At 41.4% G+C, this 20,270-nt stretch overlaps 1 protein-coding gene across 5 annotated transcripts in view; it reads right to left on the bottom strand.

Moving 5' to 3' along the window:
* myo18ab (myosin XVIIIA b) overlaps nt 1-19,976 on the bottom strand; it is a 219,690-nt gene extending 199,714 nt beyond the window's left edge. For 4 of the 5 annotated variants that reach the window (XM_088079413.1, XM_088079407.1, XM_088079408.1 and 1 more), the window contains exons 1-2: nt 19,819-19,976; nt 16,166-17,296 (exon numbers count right to left, since the gene is read on the bottom strand). In XM_088079413.1, the coding sequence (XP_087935539.1) occupies nt 16,166-17,188 (1,023 nt within the window). In that variant the 5' untranslated portion in view covers nt 17,189-17,296; nt 19,819-19,976. Of the gene's footprint in view, nt 1-16,165; nt 17,297-19,818 lie in introns of those variants that run through there. The other variant, XM_088079402.1, reaches the window with a different exon arrangement.
* Nucleotides 19,977-20,270: the final 294 nt, after the last annotated feature.

The raw sequence follows: 20,270 nt of genomic DNA, 5'->3' as shown, positions 1-20,270 counted from the left end.
TTATATAAACACTGGGGAGGGGTGATAACAAAAATTAGTCTGGATTGACTGCTACGACGGGTCTGTATGATGAAGCGTATTAGCTCTGTCACACACAAACACCCATGCATTCATGTGTAGTTTGACTCATTACTACTAGTCTGTTGGTTACACATTGTCTAAATTCCTGTTTGTTGTCATTCACACCAGCCTTAACCCTGATTTACAGCAGCATGCTCAGGCCTTTGATCAGTGCTGATTGGTAGAAATTACATATTCTCAACAAAAAAAGCCCTACAAACTTTTCTTTCATGTTGCGCACCAGGAGAATGAAGTTATGTTGTGGACACCATCAGATTTTATGGCACAATTTGATCAGAGTGGGGTGAAAGTGGATGAGATGTGATTCAGGTTCATTCAGCAACGGTTTTTCAACACCATGGCCCCTTCTGCTGAAGCAGGACTTTTCTATGATATGGAGCACTTATCAGCATCGGGAAAAGTTGTGTGGGGCTTGGACTGAATGCAGCAGACCACGAAAGGGCCCCGACCAATGGCATACGCCAACAAGCCGGTAGGACCAGAGGGGAGAAACGAAACTGAAAGTGCCAGACGAAAAAAGGGAGAAGAGTCAGTATCACAGTGAGGCTGACCTGACTTGGACTGGGAGCTGTTCCTCTAACCAAGCCTTCTTCTGTCTTGTTTCTGATCAAAGGAGAGTGAAGTGGATGCGATGTGATTTTGGCTCACTCAGCATGATGGGATCTGGGACTGCTCTGCGCACATCTTCAGAGTCATGATTAACCCCTAACATCCCAGATCAAGCTGTTGCACTGGATGGACTGACCTTGTGGGAGCCATAAAGACACAAGACTCTGATGCAAGTTCAAAAAAAGCACTGCAGGAATTGAACGATGCCATCAGCAGCAACATGCCCAAGCAACCAGACTGAATCTTCATAGTATCTGCTGATTTTAATTAACTCAACCTTCAACTCCAAAGACATGGCAGGACCAAGGATAATGATAATTTTGTTTTTTAAACTTTGTTTAAAAAATGACCAATAAATCAACCTTCTACCTTCTTTTGCGTCACACTTAAATCTTTATATCCACCCTGTAGCTCCTTTTTTTGGCTCAGTGGACAGACTGACCACCTTCTTTCCATGCAGAGTAAGTTTAAAATCTCTTCCTCAATTAACTAACTGATTTCATTAAATCTCTTCATTATCAAAATGCAAAGGCACACAATGTAACACATATATAGATAAAAAACAAACTGCTATGAGAAGGGTAAACAGATACTGATCAGGATGACATAACGTAACTGAAGTAGAACTGCCACTTTGCAGCTGCATGACTCCGTAAATCAATGAAATTGCAGTTACAGTTTACAACCATGTGTGTGTGGATGCTAGTGAAAAATTTGAAGAAACTGCCTTCAACAAACGGACCCGAAAAACATTATACCTCCGGCTTCATCTTTCATCAGTGCAGAGGCATAATAAGCCGGCAGAAGGTTGGCTTCTAGTTGCCATGGAGTTGAATGAAATTTTTTAAGAGAAGCATAAATTGCAAAAGCTGCAATGACACTCATCAGAAGTGTCAAGCTCCCTACCATAAATCAGTGGTGAGGTTTGTAAGCTTGTCCACAGACATCACTACACAGAATGATACTGCTTGTTGTATTCTGTCCTTAGAATCTGACTGAAACAGTCTCTGTCAAAAATTGCACCCTTAAAAGAAAATTATACAGGCACAACTAAAGTTTAAGGCATTAAATCTAACTTCCTGTTGTCATGAACCTCCTTTGGCTCTGGATTGAAACAGAACAGAAACTAGACTTAGGGTTGACTTGCAAGAAATTAAAAAGGGTTGTATGAGATATTAAGTCTAGATGGTGAAAGGCACCCAGACAAGACATTAATTTATTCTGCATTGACAGTCAGGGCAAATTTTACTCAGATTTTGCTGCTGTTCCCTTCTTCCTTTCCTGTCTTACACTGGAAAGAAACAGGATAAACACGTGATAGTGAAATCATAAAGACGACAGGGCTACAGGAAATGTGTTTGACTGAGAGGCTTACAAATACAAAATAGGAGAGATCATGAGACTGCCACAGACAGTTTAACCTATAGCCTGTAGGTTAACCTACATAACAATGGAAATAATTAGGTATAGAAATGTTTCACCCATTACTGGACCATTCATTTACACTGGGTCACTTCATTTAAACCAAAGAAAAATGCCACTGAATTCTGCAAAGATATGTCTTTTTCTGGCTTATAGTATTAAAAGCAGCTCCACACCTTATAACTGCAGCAGTATTCTGCAACCATATATATTGTCAACCCATATGAGAAGTTTTGGAATCACTTTGAAGAGACAACATTATTGGTGCAACTTAAAAAGATTTACTATGGATACTCCCTAAAAAAAAAAGAAAGATTAAATGAATGGCAGGCAGAGTTCAGATCTTCTATGTTATTATATGTGGTAGACCTTTAGCCCTTTTAAGATAATTTTTTTAATTTGTTTGATACTCTTACTGTTCATTGTGCTACTGCTACTACTAGTCCTAACAATTTTGTAATAATGGCGATAAAGTAAAGCTATGATCAACTCAAGCTACCTTTCTGCGGCAGCCATATGCAATCTACCTGGTCCTTTTTTTGCCAAGGTTAAATACAACATGAGATAAATGCCATGAGACCCAAAGATTTTTCAGACACCAAAAACACTGCACTTTTTCTACTATGAGACAGAATTTTATAACTCTAGGACTTACACCTACATATAATCATATTTAATTGGTAAACACAGTGCATTACTGGATGACGTCTCGTGTTTTGACAAAAGCAAAGCCTAGTTCAACCTCTCATTCAAATGGATGAGAATGGTGGGTTTGTTAATGCAGCACTAATAAGAGAGTCTAATGTGGGGATAACAATATCGCTTTCAGAAAAACAACATCATATGAAATTATCGTCAGAGAAAAGCTAAACAGAGACGCATTCAGATATCTACAGACTGAAGATGCATACGTTGAAATACCCATAACTGGCCACAAAATGGCCACAATGTATAGGCAGTGTGTGCTGTTATATACAATGGCATGCTGAAATCTATAAATCTCAAGCTTCATATACATTTTTACCAATACATTTCTATGACTTTGAGGCAAATTTTAAAGACTATAGACTCTCTGAGTCAACCATCGATACTCCTTATCAGTTATTTTTCATGCTATGTAGCAGCTTTTATATTATATTAAAAAAATATGAATTCAAATGAGGATTCAAACTGAATATTTAAAAATAACTTTGGGACTGCTCATTTTTTATAGAAGGGGGGGCAAAAGGGGAGACATGATTTCTTAAGGACTAAGGAGGGACCCATGTTTTTATTTTGGCTTTAGAGGAGGGGCATACAACTTCAAATGGCTGTATTTTTGTTTGTTTTCTTTTTTTTACCTCCAATTTTTAAAGAAAACATGTTGAGGTTTATAGGGCATGTTGTCTTTAAAAATGTTGGCCTTTTTTCTGTAAAAACTATTGGTGGTTTTTAATGGTAAAAATATTGTCTTTTTTTTAGAAAAATATATCACTTTACTACATTTTTTTCATCAAAAAATACAACATTTATCACAAAATGAAAAACAGAAATTATTGGATTTTTAAATTCTTGAATTCACACGATTTTACAGATTTGTTAAACAAAATTCCATTACTTTTACAAAACTTTTAGGGTAATTTTTTCCAGGCCTGAAAATTGCTATTAGTAAAATCAATCACTTTTCCAGGTTTTTCATAACTGTACATACCCTGATATCTGATCTGGTGATGTTATTTTGATTCAATAATGTCGTGTTTTGGGTTTTTGTGGATGTTATTGTTGTTTTTTCTTTTGTTCTCCTCCACTCTCCCCCCTCCCTTTTTGTTTTTTACTTCCATCTTTTACTTCCATCTCTTACCATATTGTGTGGTCGGAGCTGCCAGGTGGGAAATAGAACAAGTTGTCCAGGAGGCCCAGTGAGAACATCCCGCGCCTGATGGTTGTCCTCCAGGGCGACTCTTTGTACCTCCTCCAGTGAGACCCCCAGTGCTCCATCTGGGTCATCATCAGACTCTCTCTGTTGCAGCAGCGTTTTTGGTGGCCTTCCGTGGCTGCCGACAGCAGAGAGTTCATCGCCACCTGCTCCGTCTGTGCCCGCAATAAATCTTCTAATCGAGCTCCAGCTGGCCTCCTTCGTCCATTACCCATACCTCATCGCCCCTGGTCTCATATCGGCGTGGATTTCGTCACTGGCTTGCTGCCCTCAGACGGTAACACAGTTATATTGATTATTGTGGATCGGTTTTCTAAAGCAGTCACATTTCATACCTTTGGTTAAACTTCAATCGGCACTGGAAACTGCTAACCTCCTTGTTCAACACGTTTTCCATCTACATGGTATTCCTCAGCATACTGTATCAGACCAGGGTCCCCAGTTCGCTTCACAGGCGTGGAAGGCGTTCCGTCTGGCGTTGGGAGCCTCAGCCAGCCTCTCTTCTGGTTATCACCCACAGACTGAAGGCCAGACGGAGCAGGCTAATCAGGATCTGGAGTCTTCTTTACGATGTGTGGCAGCCCGCCTCCCAGCTTCCCGGTCCCTATACCATTGAGCGTGCGATTAATCCCTGTGTCATAAAACTCAAGCTCCCACCAGCTCTCAAAGTCCATCCTGCCTTCCATGTTTCTCTCCTCAAGCCGGTGTCTCACAGCGTTCTGAGCCCTCCGGCCACCTGACTCGTCGATGGGCACCCTGCCTACACGGTCCGCCGGCTCCTGGACATGCGCTGGCAGGGTCGTGGTTACCAGTATCTTGTTGACTGGGAGGGGCACGGGCCAGAGGAACGTTCTTGGGTGAGCAGGTCTCTCATATTGGATCCTTCCTGCATTCTCCCGGCTGCAGCGAGGCACACCTGAGTCTCATCATCTGCAACCAACCTCTGCATGTAAACCTGATCTTCACTAGTGTCACCAGTGTTGAATTCTTCACGGAAGTTTTTTGATGTTCTCTCTTGTTGACCTCTCGTCTCTTTTAGTGATTTTTGTAGAGTGTGCCTCGCTGCGTTTCCTGCCAACCGATTTTTGTTCCCATCTCCAGTGTGCTTACCAGAGATTCTCAAACTTGTCGCCAGCTTCTTCATCGTGGTCAGCCAATCTCCAACCACCACCATTTTGTGTTTTACATTTTTGGAGATTCTGTTACTTACCAGACTGTTCTACTAACCAAACTACCAGAACATTAAATCTGTTTTGTTTTTTTTTACGATCCTACGGTGACCGTCTCTGCTCCTGTGGTCCAAAAAATAAAGACTCACACATGTCACAATAACATGTTTAACTGTTGACTGTCTCATTTATTTTGTTGACTGAGGGTTGATTGCTCACCATGGTAAGAATTTTAGTGCGACTGCTCTTTGATAGACTAGCATATTTTGTTGTTTTGTGAGCTTAAAATGGGAGCTCACAAAACACTTTGTCTATGTTCACCCTATGTAAAACCAAAGACTTGACAAATGAGCATATTTGCATTCTTTTAGTTTGGGCAACATGGGTAAGTAGTATGGGTGACGTATGGAGAAAACAAGAGAAAAAGAAAAGGAGACACAATATAGCACAAAATTCACAACAGGTGTTGTTTAATTGAACATCTTTCTGTTATCATAGACATGCGAGGACCAATCAATATTGCGTCAGTCTGAACATGGCCTTAAACAATGCAGTGCTTTGTATTAGGCCCAAGACTTTCAGACCACACTGTGTGTGAAAAACAACTGATGAGTAATGTAGAAACTGTGCAACACAGTCATATTACTCTTCTGAAGATAGACATTCAGTAAATGAACCAACAACTTGGTGCTTGGACAAGTTTTCGAAAACAATTCTCTTTATCAAGTCCCTTCACAGACATTGTTTCCTCCATCAGCCCTCAGCCTCAGAACTTCATTCCTCTTCCTCCAGAAGAAAATCCCAGGGGGAAAGGGTCAGGAAGTGGCCTATTTGTTCCAAAGCAGATTCCACAAATGCCAGAGTTAGACCTAAAGGGAGAGGCCTACTTCCTGTCGTTTCCAGTCAGCCTGTTAAGACAAGCGAAGATGGCTTCTTGCTACTTTAACCTCCACTCCCTCTCATGTTCCAGCATCCCCTCTGCTCTCAGGCCCCTTCACTCAGGATTCCTGCTGCAAGATTCAGATAGTTTGGGGCAAAAGTCTAAGAACTCCCAGCAGATTTACAGCCAGCAAGTTAACTATTTCCACACTGTACATTAACCCAGACTGACTTGTTATGAGTGTGGTTGGAAAAATATAAATATCATATAAAGCTAATCCAGCTTCTTGACAATAACACACAGCACTAGTGTTGGGCCATATGACAGTATATGTGGCTGTACAGACTGCGTGTATGTATGTACTGTATGTGGTGTAGTGGTTAGCTCTGTTGCCTCAAAATACGTAGGTCCCGGGTTTGAACCCGTGTTGGGGCAAGGTCCAGACGTTGGGCAGAGTTTGTATGTGCTCCACATGTGGGTTTTCTCTGGGTTCTCTGGTATCCTCCCATATTCCAAAGACATGCAAGTTAAATGGTGGCCGTAGGTGTGAATGAGTGTGAATGGTTGTCTGTCTTTGTGTGTCAGGCCTGCAATTGTCTTGCTACCTGTGTACCCCCGCTTCTCTCCAAATGACAGCTGGGATAGGCTCCAGCCCCTCCGCGACCCTTAAGGGTCAAACAAACAATGAATGATTGCATAAGACTTAATGATTTGTGTATTTAAGGGTGGGCTGCTTGGAGTGACACACTGTCTGATAATAGTGTCCTCAACTTCTCAGTCAGCTCCACACTCTCTCACAAATATGGTGACTTCTGGCTCCAAAATATCAAGATGGCAACAGCCGCAATACCAAACCTAAGGATTTAAAACGAGAGTCAACAAACCAATGGGTGATGTCATGGTAGCTACATCCAGTAGTTATTCAGTCTTTGCTAACCTGTGCATCTGTGTAGTTTCACTTACAGTGAATAAATCCTAGTCATTCCAAGCAGATCATCTGACGTCTCTACTGTTGCATTTACACAGAGACGGCACTACAGGGCTGCAACGAAGTCCCCAAGTCTTTAAACCGCCCCTGCACTTTAATACAGAATTGTGTGTGATTATACACTGCATCGTGGCATCCCGCAAACAAAGAAGGCATGTCTGGCATGAAGTTTAACACACAAGTGTCCCCCTCTAGCTAGCATAAAACATATGCATTGGCAGCACTTTTTAAACAATAACAAAGGCATAGCATTTCAGTCGCAATTCACTTTCTCTGTTATATGACAGCTGATCTGGTCCTCTGCTCGGAGGGTAAGGATCTCTTAAAACTCACTGTTTTTCCTGTTTGCTTAAAATCTCCCGCAGTGGGTCGCATACATAAAAACGTCATCAAAACGTCACACCGCCCATGGTCACATCTTTCTGGCTTCAAGTTCTACACAGACTTCATTTCGGAATGTTAGTACCTTAATTCCTGGCTAAGAGGCGAGACCACTTTGTCCCCCCTTTCCGCAATCGTCCGCTATACGGCAAGGCAGCATAACCGTCAGCTCGTCTTTCTCCCTGCATTTGCTGGCTCGCTATACCGTTAAACCACCAAACCAAAAGTGCAGCAAACCTCCTCCACCAGATTTCTTCAGACCAGAGGAATTTGCCTGAACATTTTACTGTAAGCTGAAGTCACTCTATTCTTGCTTCAGTAACTGTATATGTGCAGGAATGCTTCATGCGTCATACCACCAGCATCCGAACCTGAACAGTAACTTTGGGCGAGTATCTGTTACATAACTAAATAATGACATATTTAAAGTTTTCCACTGTTGCTACCATTGAAATGCTAACACTTTGGGAATGTTGAGTCACGTCTAAAATTTTAATTTATATGGACGTGTGAGTAAAATGTTTGAGCACAGAGGAATTTAAGAGGGTCTGAATAAAAGTGGAAGCAAGTAAAGTCACAATTGCTTCCTGAATGGGTTGAAATAACAAGACCTGTGCCAAAGTTAACATGCACTGCTGAGGGTACACGATGGTGGATAGCACAGTGGGTGAATGAGAAAGAAAGAGTGAGTAAGTGTAGAACGAGAGGAAAATAAGGCGGTGCGCTTAAGTGTCTATAACTACAACGTCAAAGGCAGCTTGTAGAAAAGGAAAGAGACCAAACAGTGGAGGCAGTAGACAGGAAGTGAAGCTCAGGATAGTCAGTCCCAGTCAGCTTTGGCCTCTGTCTGCATTCACAGCTCTGAATGCTGCGCATCAGGTTTTACTGGAGCAACTCAAAGCTGAACCAGGCCTCTCTGCTGAGGGCATGTTCAGCACGTCAGGTAAGCATTTACATGGATGTCTGAGTAAACTCATAGCAGTAGTACTGTTCTCTGCATAAGACCATTTCACAAAATCAACCACTCTCTCACAGGTTATATCTTTATTAGAGGGTTTTAAGGGAACAGCGGGCCTAAAACCCTCAATACCTGGAGCGACATCACTTTTCGTGTGCTGCTTTTGAACACCTTTAATAAGTATTTAGACCTTTGAAACACAAGCAAATTGGTGTGATTTCTTTTAAAAAAATGTTTCAAAGATTGTAGGAAATTATTAGATTAAAAAATTACTTCAAAAAATAGGGGAAAATGTCTTGGGGAAAAAAGAAAAAAGCTAGATAAAAACTATATTTATAGCTAATTATCGTGATTACATATTTAAGATAATGTTAGAAAATAACTGTATTTTTAAGCCTTTTTCTGTGGGTCATTTCCCCTTTTTATATATTTTTTAAAATTACTTACTTATTAGAAATTTTCAGGGAATTTTCTTGAACTTTTTTAAAAAACAAATTTCTTGCTTTTTGGGTCATTCCTCCTTTTGTTGCTGCCAACTAATACTCAGATTTATAAAGTTGATTTTGAGCACAGCTGATTAAAATCAGTTCTCCTATCCAGCTCTTCATCAGTTCTCCCAGTATGCAACTGGCCACAGCTAAACTTGAGCCAGTAATTTTCTTATTTGTTGGATTAGGATGAACTTGTCTCCACCTTTCCTAAGACATCTCAGTTCCAGCTGGTGGCTGGTGATAAAAAATTTTGGGGGGGCGCACTGGGGAGTGGGGATTACAACACAACTATAAACTCTACTTGAACATAAATTTTGCTCTCCTCTCCTTCAGGCCAGCAAATTTTTCAATGACTTTCTGATTGAAATCTGTCATTTCACAAACAAGTCTCTTTTCCATGGAGAGCATGCTAATTCTGCCAGAAAACTGTAGCTTCATGCTGTTGTCAAGATGGCTACGGCTACTTTCATGCCATTTGCATTTTTCAGAGAGATGTTTCAGGTCTCTGACCCCCGTTGTTGTCCACAGAGGTTCAGTGCCAACACTGCCAAGAGCATTGCTAACTTCACATCCAGTTAGCCAACTGTGTTTAGCATAACACAGGCGGGAGAAGCCCCGGGTGTAACTCCACCCACGGTCACTTGCCTGCTGCTGGATTTTTAAGTCCGGTTGGTCCGGTCCAAGCTCCTTAATCCGCTTCTTTTCCTCCAGTGAACGCCTCGTGAAATTATTATTTTGTAAAGAAACAACCGAATTTTGTTTTGCTGCCGCCATTGTCTCCTCTCTTGTTGTGACTTGTCCGTTTGCATCCGTATGCGCGGGTCCGTCTGTTGACTGTGTTTGTGACAGATGCGCTCGCGCATCTACGCTGCCAGGGGTGTGACTTTGATTGACAGGTATCATCAATCAATCAGGTTGGATGAACAATGACAGACAACGCGCTGATTCGCCAGCAGAGAGCTGCGCCCGGAGGAGAATCTTTGAGTAACAAATTAGAGACCACCGTGAAGTCACATGGAAGAAAAGTTTAACGACATACATACACACTCATTTGGCCGGCGTCCCTCGCCTTTGAAACATATGTTTTTCAGCCTGCACAAAAAACAACTCTGAATAAACCCAATATGGGATGGAAAGGCTTGAAAAATTAAAAGTCAGACACATTTTCTGAGTGCACAGATGTGATAATTACTTTTTATTGCATGATTTATGTGTACTGTGTGTCTATACTTTTTCCTGTAATTTTGATGGGGGCGGCGCCCTAGCGCCCCCTATTGACAAGCCGCCACTGCTCAGTTCTTTTTTTTAGAATATCCTGCTCATACTGGCTGTAGCTAAAAGAATAGGTGCATCCTGTCTGTGTGCTTCCAAATGTTGACTGATTATTACTGTGCTCATGTTTGTGTGGAAGACTCCTGGCACCAGCTTAAATGCCCAGACACTTCAAACCCACATCAGAGAACTAGCAGCGACAAAAGACCCCTGCTGTGTCACCTCTAGTCACCTTGCTGGCCAAAACATTGGAAAACACCAAACTAACAGCCAACCAGCACGTATGTTCTGCACCTCCATACCAGCAGATGGCAGCAGTTTGTAATCATTTTTCAAAAAGGGAAAGTGGATGACTATCTTGATGCTAGTTAGCCAGTTAGCACATAAATAACGTAATCCAATGTTGGTAGAACTCTCGGAATATTTACCAACAACACAAACTACAGGAAACGTTTCTGCTTAAGAGCTCAACCACTAAATGAAGAAAATCTGACCTTATAGAACAATTTCATTTCATTCATCAGACTTCATTCACCAAAGGGCTCTGCTGCCTCTGATGCCAATTCAACATACGGGGTCAGCTGAAAAAGGCTTATGAAGGTGGACGAGGGCCAACAGTGCAGGACACACTGCACCGTATAGGGCGACTGATGCTCACCGATAGCCTATCATTGACTGACAGCTGACTGTCAGCTTGGTGTGTCAGGCATAAAGTATTAAGAGACCTGGATACAGAACAGGGCCCCCATTCAATCCTATGAGAGTTGCTCAGTGGCACATGTAGCCAAAATGGACCAACTGTTGTGTAAAAAATTACATAGATGATCTGAAGATCATTGGCACTAAGGTCTAGCCTATAGAGTATGTTTACTAGTTTAGCACTTTGCTAACTTGAATGGGGATAAAATTATTTAACCTTGTGGCATTTCTACAATTTTTGCAATGTTATCAAAGCGAATTTATTAAATTCTGATAGGGAAACAGCCACAGGGCTTCATGTGACAGTGTTTGAAAAAAAAAAAAAAAAAACAATGGAAAAAAATTATTTTCACTTATTTATACTTATTTTCTGCACTGGCCACTGTTTGGCCACTACAAAAAATGGCTTCAGGGCCTTTTGGTGGACTGACACGATGACTGCAGCTGCTTAACCCCAAACATTGCAGTTTACTATGAACGGCCAAAGTGCTGCTTTGTCAAAGCCAGTCCTTCAATCAGAAGATTATTCCACTTTAATATTTACATTATTTTCTTTTGGGTTTAAGATTGATCATTGCCTTGGGCTCTAACAAATGGTGACTGGCTTTTTTACTATTTTCTGACCAAATCAATAATTGATTTAACAAGAAAATAATCAACCTAATAATAGATAATAGGGTTATGTTTGTTGATAGGAATAATCCTATCATATCTAACCTCTGTGAATGTGTATCAGTTCTCAAGTATTCCATACAATTACCAGCCCTTTTTATTACTGCTGTATTAGGAATAGAATAATAAAGAGAAAAGTAAAGCTGGCAGCTGCTGGTGGAGTTGATTTTTCAGGACTGAGTGATGGCCCTCCTTTATTTAAACCAGTGGTTAAGCTAGTGAGCGTGAGTGTGTGTGTGTGTGTGTGTGTGTGTGTTTGCCTCGACACTGCCTGTGCACTTAAACAAAGCTCCCTCCGGTGAGCACTTCCTGTTTGCTCCATGGAAATCATTCCAGCAGCTCCTCACATAACTCAGAGAGAGTAGCTTGACTCTGAGACAAACAGCCACTGTGGAGAGAGAGCTCTACTCTCAGTCACTTCTTCTATCTCGAGGAAGGAAAAGGACAACCTGGGCTCCACGGAGTCACTCCCTGCCTCCCACAGCAGATGAATTCAACTGTGGTGATTGGGAGGATCAGAGTCCCTGCAGTCTGAAAGTGTCACAAGGACCCTTGAACCAAAGCCAAAGGAGGCAAACAAAAGACCTCTGATGCTGCAAAGCAGGACCTATTGGAGGAAAAAAACTCAGCTATTGCACCCTTTGCACACTTCAAGACTTTACTGGCAGAGTGCAACAGCTTGTCACACTATGCAAGAGCATTCACAATCAAAGACTGCTAATGTTAGCTAAATAATTGGCTCTGACAAATGGTGACAAACTTTCTGATGCGTGTGCTCTTAGTAAGAGTGTAGCATGAATATCAGTGACAAATTACGATCACACAAGTCACTAGGATTATGTTATCTATGATCTTTTACAGTGTTTCAAATACCATGCCATAGACTCAAAGTGTCTTGGAATCAGAAATCCTCCATCACCAAAAACAAGGACACAAGACCAATCTCTCTGACCACTACATAGGAGGCTTGAGTTATTATTAACAAACCAGAAAAATAACCCGAACAAGGAACATTTATGCAGGAAATGTTTAGTTTTTTGAGTAAATACACTGATTTAAAAAAAGTGGACATGGCTGGAAAAACATAAGTGAATGAACAGTATTTGTGTGTAAGAAGATGCAGCAGCAGAGTGGTAAGTATGACAGAATTGGTGCTGTGGAAATATACATTACTACTCAGGTAGTGATGTCTATAGGCTGAAACTTTTCAAACATTTCATGGGGCCACACCTTTGTCAGTGATGTCACAGCAGGTGTTTTGCCTTCGATGGCTGATAGTAAATGATTGTGACAGGACTTTAGGTGTGGTCAGATGTGTGACATTTTACACAGAACATGACAGACCTTTAACAGTCTGTGAAAAATGACTCAGTCAGTAGTGGAGGATGGGGATGTGAGTGCATGGTAAAGGTTATGTTGTTACAATCAGCATTTCTGAGCATTGTAACAAAAAACACAAAAACACTGAATCCATCAGCATGCAAGTGTATCACTACACTACCTGTTTGTAACCAGTACAATACCGACAACATTTTACCTTCTAAAGACATTTACGTAACTACACTTTATAGAAAGAAAGACAAGCACACAGACACACACACAATATGTGGGTTTCCATTAACCCTGAAATTGCACAAATTAAAATTGCAAATATGAAACACACCTAATGGAAACACATACATTTGGAAAAAATGTCATCACAAAAAAAGTTTTTACGCTTGCATGATGTGATATTTCAGGCGATTGGAAAAGGCCATATTTGGCAAAAGTACAATGGAAACACTTTTTGGGCTTTTCAAGGTCACACGATGCTATGGCTATGTGCTTGTCAGTAGGAACTGGCTCCCTCGGGCATGATGCAGCAGGAGCTACAAGAGGAGTTATTGCTTTGCATTACTCTTCAAAAGTTGAGCGAATCAGTTTTGAATACACAATTACTCTGTGAACTCATGGACTATCACCTCCCAGAAATCCCTCATACATGGCCGCTGCCACGTATAAGAGGCTCGCCTTTCCATTATCGCTCGTGTACCACGCCTACGTGGATTGGAAATAATGACGGTTACTGCAGTGGCTACAATAGAAATAAACCTGTTAATGTTTTGAACATCCATCTCCATGCTTCTTGAAATGTTATCACCAGAGGAGAAGTCTCAGAACATCACTCAGTGGAAACACAGTCGTCTTGCAATTGTGTTTTATCTACATTTCGAAAATATCACTTAAGATTTCTGCAAATCTGTAATGGAAACCCACTAACACACACCATTTTGCCATGTTCCATTTCCTTTACATATAAACCGGTCATCACAGAGAGGCATCACTGTAGGTCGCAGCTTTTGCAAAATCACACTAGTTGTAAGTTTCTAATCTTCTGTCTTTTTTATTATTATACACATGCAAAAAACATTCTGTTGTATAACCAACACAACAATGGATACAGTCAATAACAATACACTGCTCTGACATTAACTGCTCTGGTGTGTTCTGATGAAATGAGATAAAGTGATGCCTTCAATCACAGTAGAATATTGCAAACTTCAAGTCAGATAAACATGTAATATAACCATCATGACTTTTTAATCAAATCTGAAAAAAAAACACCAGAGCTCTGTAGAACAACAGGCCTGGTGTGACCCTTAATATGAAAGCCAAACATGAATCGTACTGATCTCCAGTCAGTTGCAGCAACACATCACACAAACTGAAGTGCAGAAACATCAAAAAACAACAAATATCAGCACCTCAATATGGCTCTGCCACTCTAAACACCTGTACATGTGAGTAATAGTGATCCCTGCCTCCTTGACAAAGTGGAAGTCCGTTTTTTAGCCACTCAATCGTTGACCTTGTGACGCTCTTTTAGATGCTGGAAGAGGTTTAAAGTGTGGCCTCATGTTGTAGCTACCCTAGCAAGGGACATTCTGCACAACACCTCACTCTGTTGAGCGTCATCTAAACCCAAAATAGGTTCAGATAACCGACGCACTGTTCCTCTCTGACACTAGAGTCACCTGTTGCTCTTCTGTGTTTGGTTCTACAAAAGCCATTTTCACACAGTAGTACTATGAGCATCAGAGCGTGCGTGTGGCATTTAACAGCTGTTTTCCTAAGCTACTTTCATTGGGATACGTCACATGTAGCATAGGGCAGCATGTGTGCAAACAAAGGCACAGAAGGCCAGGAGTTTCTCACCCTCTGGTTGGTAGATTATGTAGTTTAAAAACATTTAAATAAAAAAAAGAAATAAAGAAATGTAAAAAGTAAAAAAGAAATTTAAAATTTATCTGCAGCTTTTTTGATGTTGGCTGGAATTCTGCTGCCAAATGTTAGTTTTACATTTTTGGAGCTGGACCATTCTGGTATTGTGGTGTATTTATATCTGACATTTTGTTATGCATTTCACCGCAATCTGGGCACAGATGGAGCAGCAGATAGTCAGCCACAGAAAAAGTGAAACTTAATCGCTCATTGCCATGGGTCTACAAATTAGCTTGCACTCACCGCTCTACAGATGCTTCTATCATCCATCAATCTGCAGAAACTTCAACAAGTTCTACCACAAACCCACAAAAACATCCTAACGTAGAGACGGTGCACATACAACGACAACAACAAAAAACTACAATCCCCCCCAACACCACCCCCTCTCGATGTCAGCTACAGCCACACATAGATTCTAATTCTATAATAAACACTGTGCCAGTGTTACACCGTTGGGAATGTGACACAAAGTAAAGACACCTGCTATAGCTCAATGTCATGGGTAGATTTGCTCCACGTCGTAAGGACCACGCCTGACCAAAGAGACATTTGCAGATCCGTTTACAAGCGAATTAGCTTTGTTTTTCCTTGGGTGATGTGAGGGTCTAAGGGCAGAGGGATGTCGTACACTGTAAAGCCCTCTGAGGCAAACCATGTTTTGTGATAATGGGCTATATAAATAAAACTGACTTGACTTGACTTGACTTAGCTTATAACAAGCTCCCCTGCTGTGTGTCCATGTTTGCAAGTTCGACAAGAGAAAGAATTTAGATAGACAGATAGATAGATAGATAGATAGATAGATAGAGATACTTTATTTATCCTGAAGGAAATTAATGCAGTCAGAATTGACAGCTGTATCAAAATGACATCTTTGTTCTACTTGGATGTGAAACTAATGGTATTCCATCAAATGAATGAAAACTAAGGGTCACCATCATCATCAATGTATAAAGTATAAATTTATCCCAAGTTCATGTTTGGTGGACTTCAAGTCGTCAAAGAAATGAAGAATCTACAGGAAATGTGAAAAAAATGTGTCATCGTGGTGAGAAAGCCATCATTTTAACAAATGCTTTGTAGAGCCAAGAAAAGAGTGGAAACTCATGAAACCAGGAAATTCTTTCAGTTCAATAAATCTTGAAGATTCTTTCAAAACAACATAAGGCACAAATAATCAGCAAGCATCACCCCCCACGTCATGATCAGACACTAAACAGCTCGTCAATAAAGCCCAAACACTGCATCCCTGACAGTCTGGGACGTTGCTGTATTTGTGCTTCAGTAAATCTGCCTGTCAAAAAAGATAGAGTGTAACCGTGAGCTTTTTCTGTGTGGACATAGAAAGTGGACAAGCTGCTTACATGTCTGGCCTCCCTGCGCAGTCCCTCTGTGTTCCTCAGCCAGCAGCGACTCAGCTCACTCAGCTCCAGGATGGGCTGCACCTTCAGCCGAACCGTGTCTCCCGACTGACGGATCATCTCCACTATCTCGTCCCGGCTCTTGTTCTCCACGTTCCGTCCGTTTATCTCCACCAGCCTGTCTCCCGGCACCAGTCCAAGTGCCAGGTCCTTGGTGCCGGCGCCGGGCTCGGCAAAGTGGACCACACGCCTGTAAACTCCTCCGTCAGGACTGCGATCCAGCATGGTGGTGCGGCGCAAAGAAAATCCAAAGTCCCCGGTGTTGCGGCGTTGGAGCTCCAGCTCTCGGGTTTCTGGCTCACTCGGTGCGACCACGGCCGGCAGCTGCAGCTGTGCAGGGAAGGTCTTGTCGACCACTTCAGGGATGCAGACTTTTTTGGTAGCTGGTGCTGCTTCAGGGTGCTGCCTCAGACTGTGCTTGCGGAGCATGCTGAAAACTTTGCTCTCCACCTGCGGGGACGGGGCGGCAGAGTTCTGGCCGGAGGGGGTGGAGCCCTCTGAGGGGCTCTCCTCTTTACTTTTTTGGGAAAAAGAGAAGCGTTTCATCATCTGACCAACCTGCGCCGAGTTTGTCTTGGCAAGTGAACCAAAGTGAGCCACACGATCCCGCACTGAGCTGCGGTGTCCATCCTGTCCTCCTCCACACTCACCCTTCAGGTCATCAGTGGAGCTGGCAGCGCTCAGCTGGTCATCCAAAACCATGCTGCTCCGGTTACTCAGGCCGTCCGACTCGATGTCAGTGAGGGTGAGCTCGTTGCTGCTGGCCACTTTGATAGGAATGGGGTTGGAGATCTCCAGTTTGTTCTTGGACTCACGCTTGGCCTCCCTCTTCAAATTAAAGAAACCGCGGCGCATGCTCATCTCCTCCAGGCTGCGCAGCTCTGCTGCAGACATCCTCTCCTTTTTATCCTTCTTCTCCTTCCTGCTTCCTTCCCTCTCCTTATCCTTTTTCATCAGATTGAACATGGTGACTAACTAAATGCTGTGTTTCCGTCCACCGTGGCTCTATTGACCCTACAGAAGTGGAGGTCCAATTCTCAGGTGCTTTTGTTGTGACCAACAGGGACGAGTCCCCTGAGGAGAGACGAGGAGAGCAAACTGAGTTAAACTTACAAAATATTTTAAGTATATGGAGAAAATGTCAGTGATTTCCATATGAAACTGACACAAATATTTTCAATCAAAAACTATCATTGATGTGACAATATACATTCTATACTCATTTCAAAAGATTTTTTTCTGAATTAGTAACTGTGATGACTCACTGATCATTTCACTCAGTTGAAACAGTCAGGTAACAGTTTCTCTTGACTATAATGTTAATTTAAGTAAAAAGGCATCATTAATAATGCATTAACAAAATCCCATCTACTCCCTACAATATTTACAGTCATTTTGATAATGAATTAATTGTATAAATCATTTATTGTGCTAGGAATGAATGACAATAAAAATCCTATATTGTTGTACATCTAAATATACATTATAATATCAACATCAGGGTTGCAGATGTATACCAGTTTTATGCATACCATGGTGTGAAGCCTGAGTGCTATCATACAAATGCAACTTAATGGACAAAAAAACAAACCTTAATGCGCACACATAGATGAGACAAATCTCACCAATGTGTGTGCATCTTTTTTCTGTCAGCCTTTTAACACAAACTTCTATTTCTACCAAAAAAACTGCTGTTTACCTTTATAAATAATATTGTGTGAATGTGAGGTTGAATGAATTAATGAATGAATGAATCTTTAATGTGATGTGATTATTCTCAAGTAAACTTTGCAAGGCTTTTCTTAATGTAGTTCAAATAAAACAAATAAAAGCAGTTAAAAAAAAGCAATAATAGCAGCATAAAAAGACTAATGAAATGAACTATTTAACATAATTATAAACTTTCTGTGTAGGTTTTGGATGGTTTGTTAGACCTCACCATGGGCTCTTTTCGCTATTTTCTGTTTTCAAAGAAATATTTATATTATATTAAATTATATTATATAATATTAAAAAATATAATATAGAATATTTATAAAACAAAATAAAATGGATTCTTTAATCCAGAAGAAAAGTATTTGCAATGGCATATTGTGGTGTCAGTCTAATCATAACATATTACCAATTCAAGTTTCAGAATTGATAAAACAGCAAGCAGAGTAGAATAGAAATACTTAATTAATCCTGTGAGGGAAATTGTTTTATTGCAGCAGCAAAGAAGACAGCAGCGACTGAATGAAATATTCGTTAAAAAGGGCAAAATAATGCAAATATATATATATATACACAAAGGAAGTGAACAGCTTCCTTCCCACTAGCTTCTGGCTATTGTATATTTTTGTGCAACTAGATTTATTTTGCAAGACAGTACAACAGCATCACAAGTCCCACAGCATGTAACTGTCTGTATGTTTAAGACACAGTGTTACCTCAATGAAGACCTCCAACACTCTTACATTACAGAGGCCCATCTGAGGAGCTTGGCAGGACCAAAACACATTCCTGGCCTCATTTTTAGCTGAATCTCTCCACAGCCTAAAAAATCAGGAACTCTTCCTGCCACAGATTAACACAAACACACATCCACACACACATCCTTCAGCCTGCTTCTCATTAGCTGCTTTAAAGTGACTAACACACACACACACACACACACACACACACACACACAGCCTCCTCCTGTGATTATGGCCCAGGTAATACTGGATGTGTACTCCCAGGCTGAAGGTGTCACACTTTAGCATTGTAAACACAGCACACATGATTTAGGGTCATCTTTAATTTCATTTCTTCTTAAAACCACGTTTAAGGAAAATGACAATAAATCTACCGTGTACCTTGTATCAAAGCACAGTGCTGTGGGAATTAGAACAAAACCACTCAGTGCCTCAACACCAAGCTCACATTTTACTAAAACCATTTTCTACAAACCAAATTGCCAAAAAGTTTCCTAAAAGGTCTTTTCAGTAATTACCTCTTGTCTTTCACAATAAGCAGCGCCCCCGTGAATTGACAGCTTTAGCATCAACACTACCGTCACGTTCAGTGTGTGAAGACCAGACTGGGGAACATTAAAAGGCTCATGGTCACAGCTCTTTCTTTCTCTTTATCTACACAACAGCTGAGGTTTAAACGATGCTAACACCTGGCAGGCTCACTAACGCACATATATTTGCCCCACTCCGCATTCACAGCGAAGTCTGGGAACAAAACATGACAGGGCTAAAATAGGTGTAGCTTTTCGGCTACATTAGCTAGCTGAGGTGCGGGGAATGTCGACCAAATCACACGTATCTTCCTTTTTATTCCCCCGTGAACTAAAAAGCTCCAAAAACACAAGAGAGTAGAGTAGTTCGTGAAAATTTTTTCTAACTTTCTCGTGAGCTATGTAGCTCAGTAAATAGCCCAATTGGCTGCAGCCACAGCCTCAGTTCTTTGCCCTCATTTTTGGTGAAGCAAATCCTGGAACAACACAGAAATCCTATGAAAATGATCCGGTCAGCCCGACTCACTGCCTGCTCCAACATCGCTGTCTCCTAACTAAACGTGCCCCCTCATTCTGTCCACACAAGGTTGTTTTGTAAGGAAATACTCACTGTTCTCCAGTAGAGCTAATGGAGCACCGTTGGGTCCTGGTTAATGGGTGCAGTTCGGCTCGTAAGGAACAGAAGCCGCAGACTGGCTTTTAGCTAACGTTAACATAGCTGGCTGCTCCCAGTCTGTGCTGAGGCTCAGAGCTGCAGTTTAAGGCGGGTAGCAGGCTCCCCCTGCCGGGCACACACCGCAGATACAGCCTGACTGCTGCACCGCTGTGGAGGGATCTGCAGTAGACTGTGGAAGCGTTTCATCCACACTGCAAACACCAGGGCAGTGCAGGTCAGAATAGTCCACTCTGGAAAAATATTTTTCTTTGCATTTGCTCAATTGTTTTATGTAAGCGTCTTTCAGTACTTAGAAAAGCACTATATAAATCCTATCTATTATTATTACTATTAGTAGTAGTAGTAGTAGTAGTAGTAGTAGTAGTAGTAGTAGTAATAGTAATAAC

The sequence above is a fragment of the Plectropomus leopardus genome, chromosome 6, assembly GCF_026936395.1.
Source record: "Plectropomus leopardus strain MGB_pleo_1.0 chromosome 6, ASM2693639v1, whole genome shotgun sequence".
In the NCBI taxonomy this organism is placed as follows: domain Eukaryota; kingdom Metazoa; phylum Chordata; class Actinopteri; order Perciformes; family Serranidae; genus Plectropomus; species Plectropomus leopardus.
The sequence above is the reverse complement of the archived record's forward strand: the minus strand, read 5'-3'. Positions and strand labels throughout refer to the sequence as shown.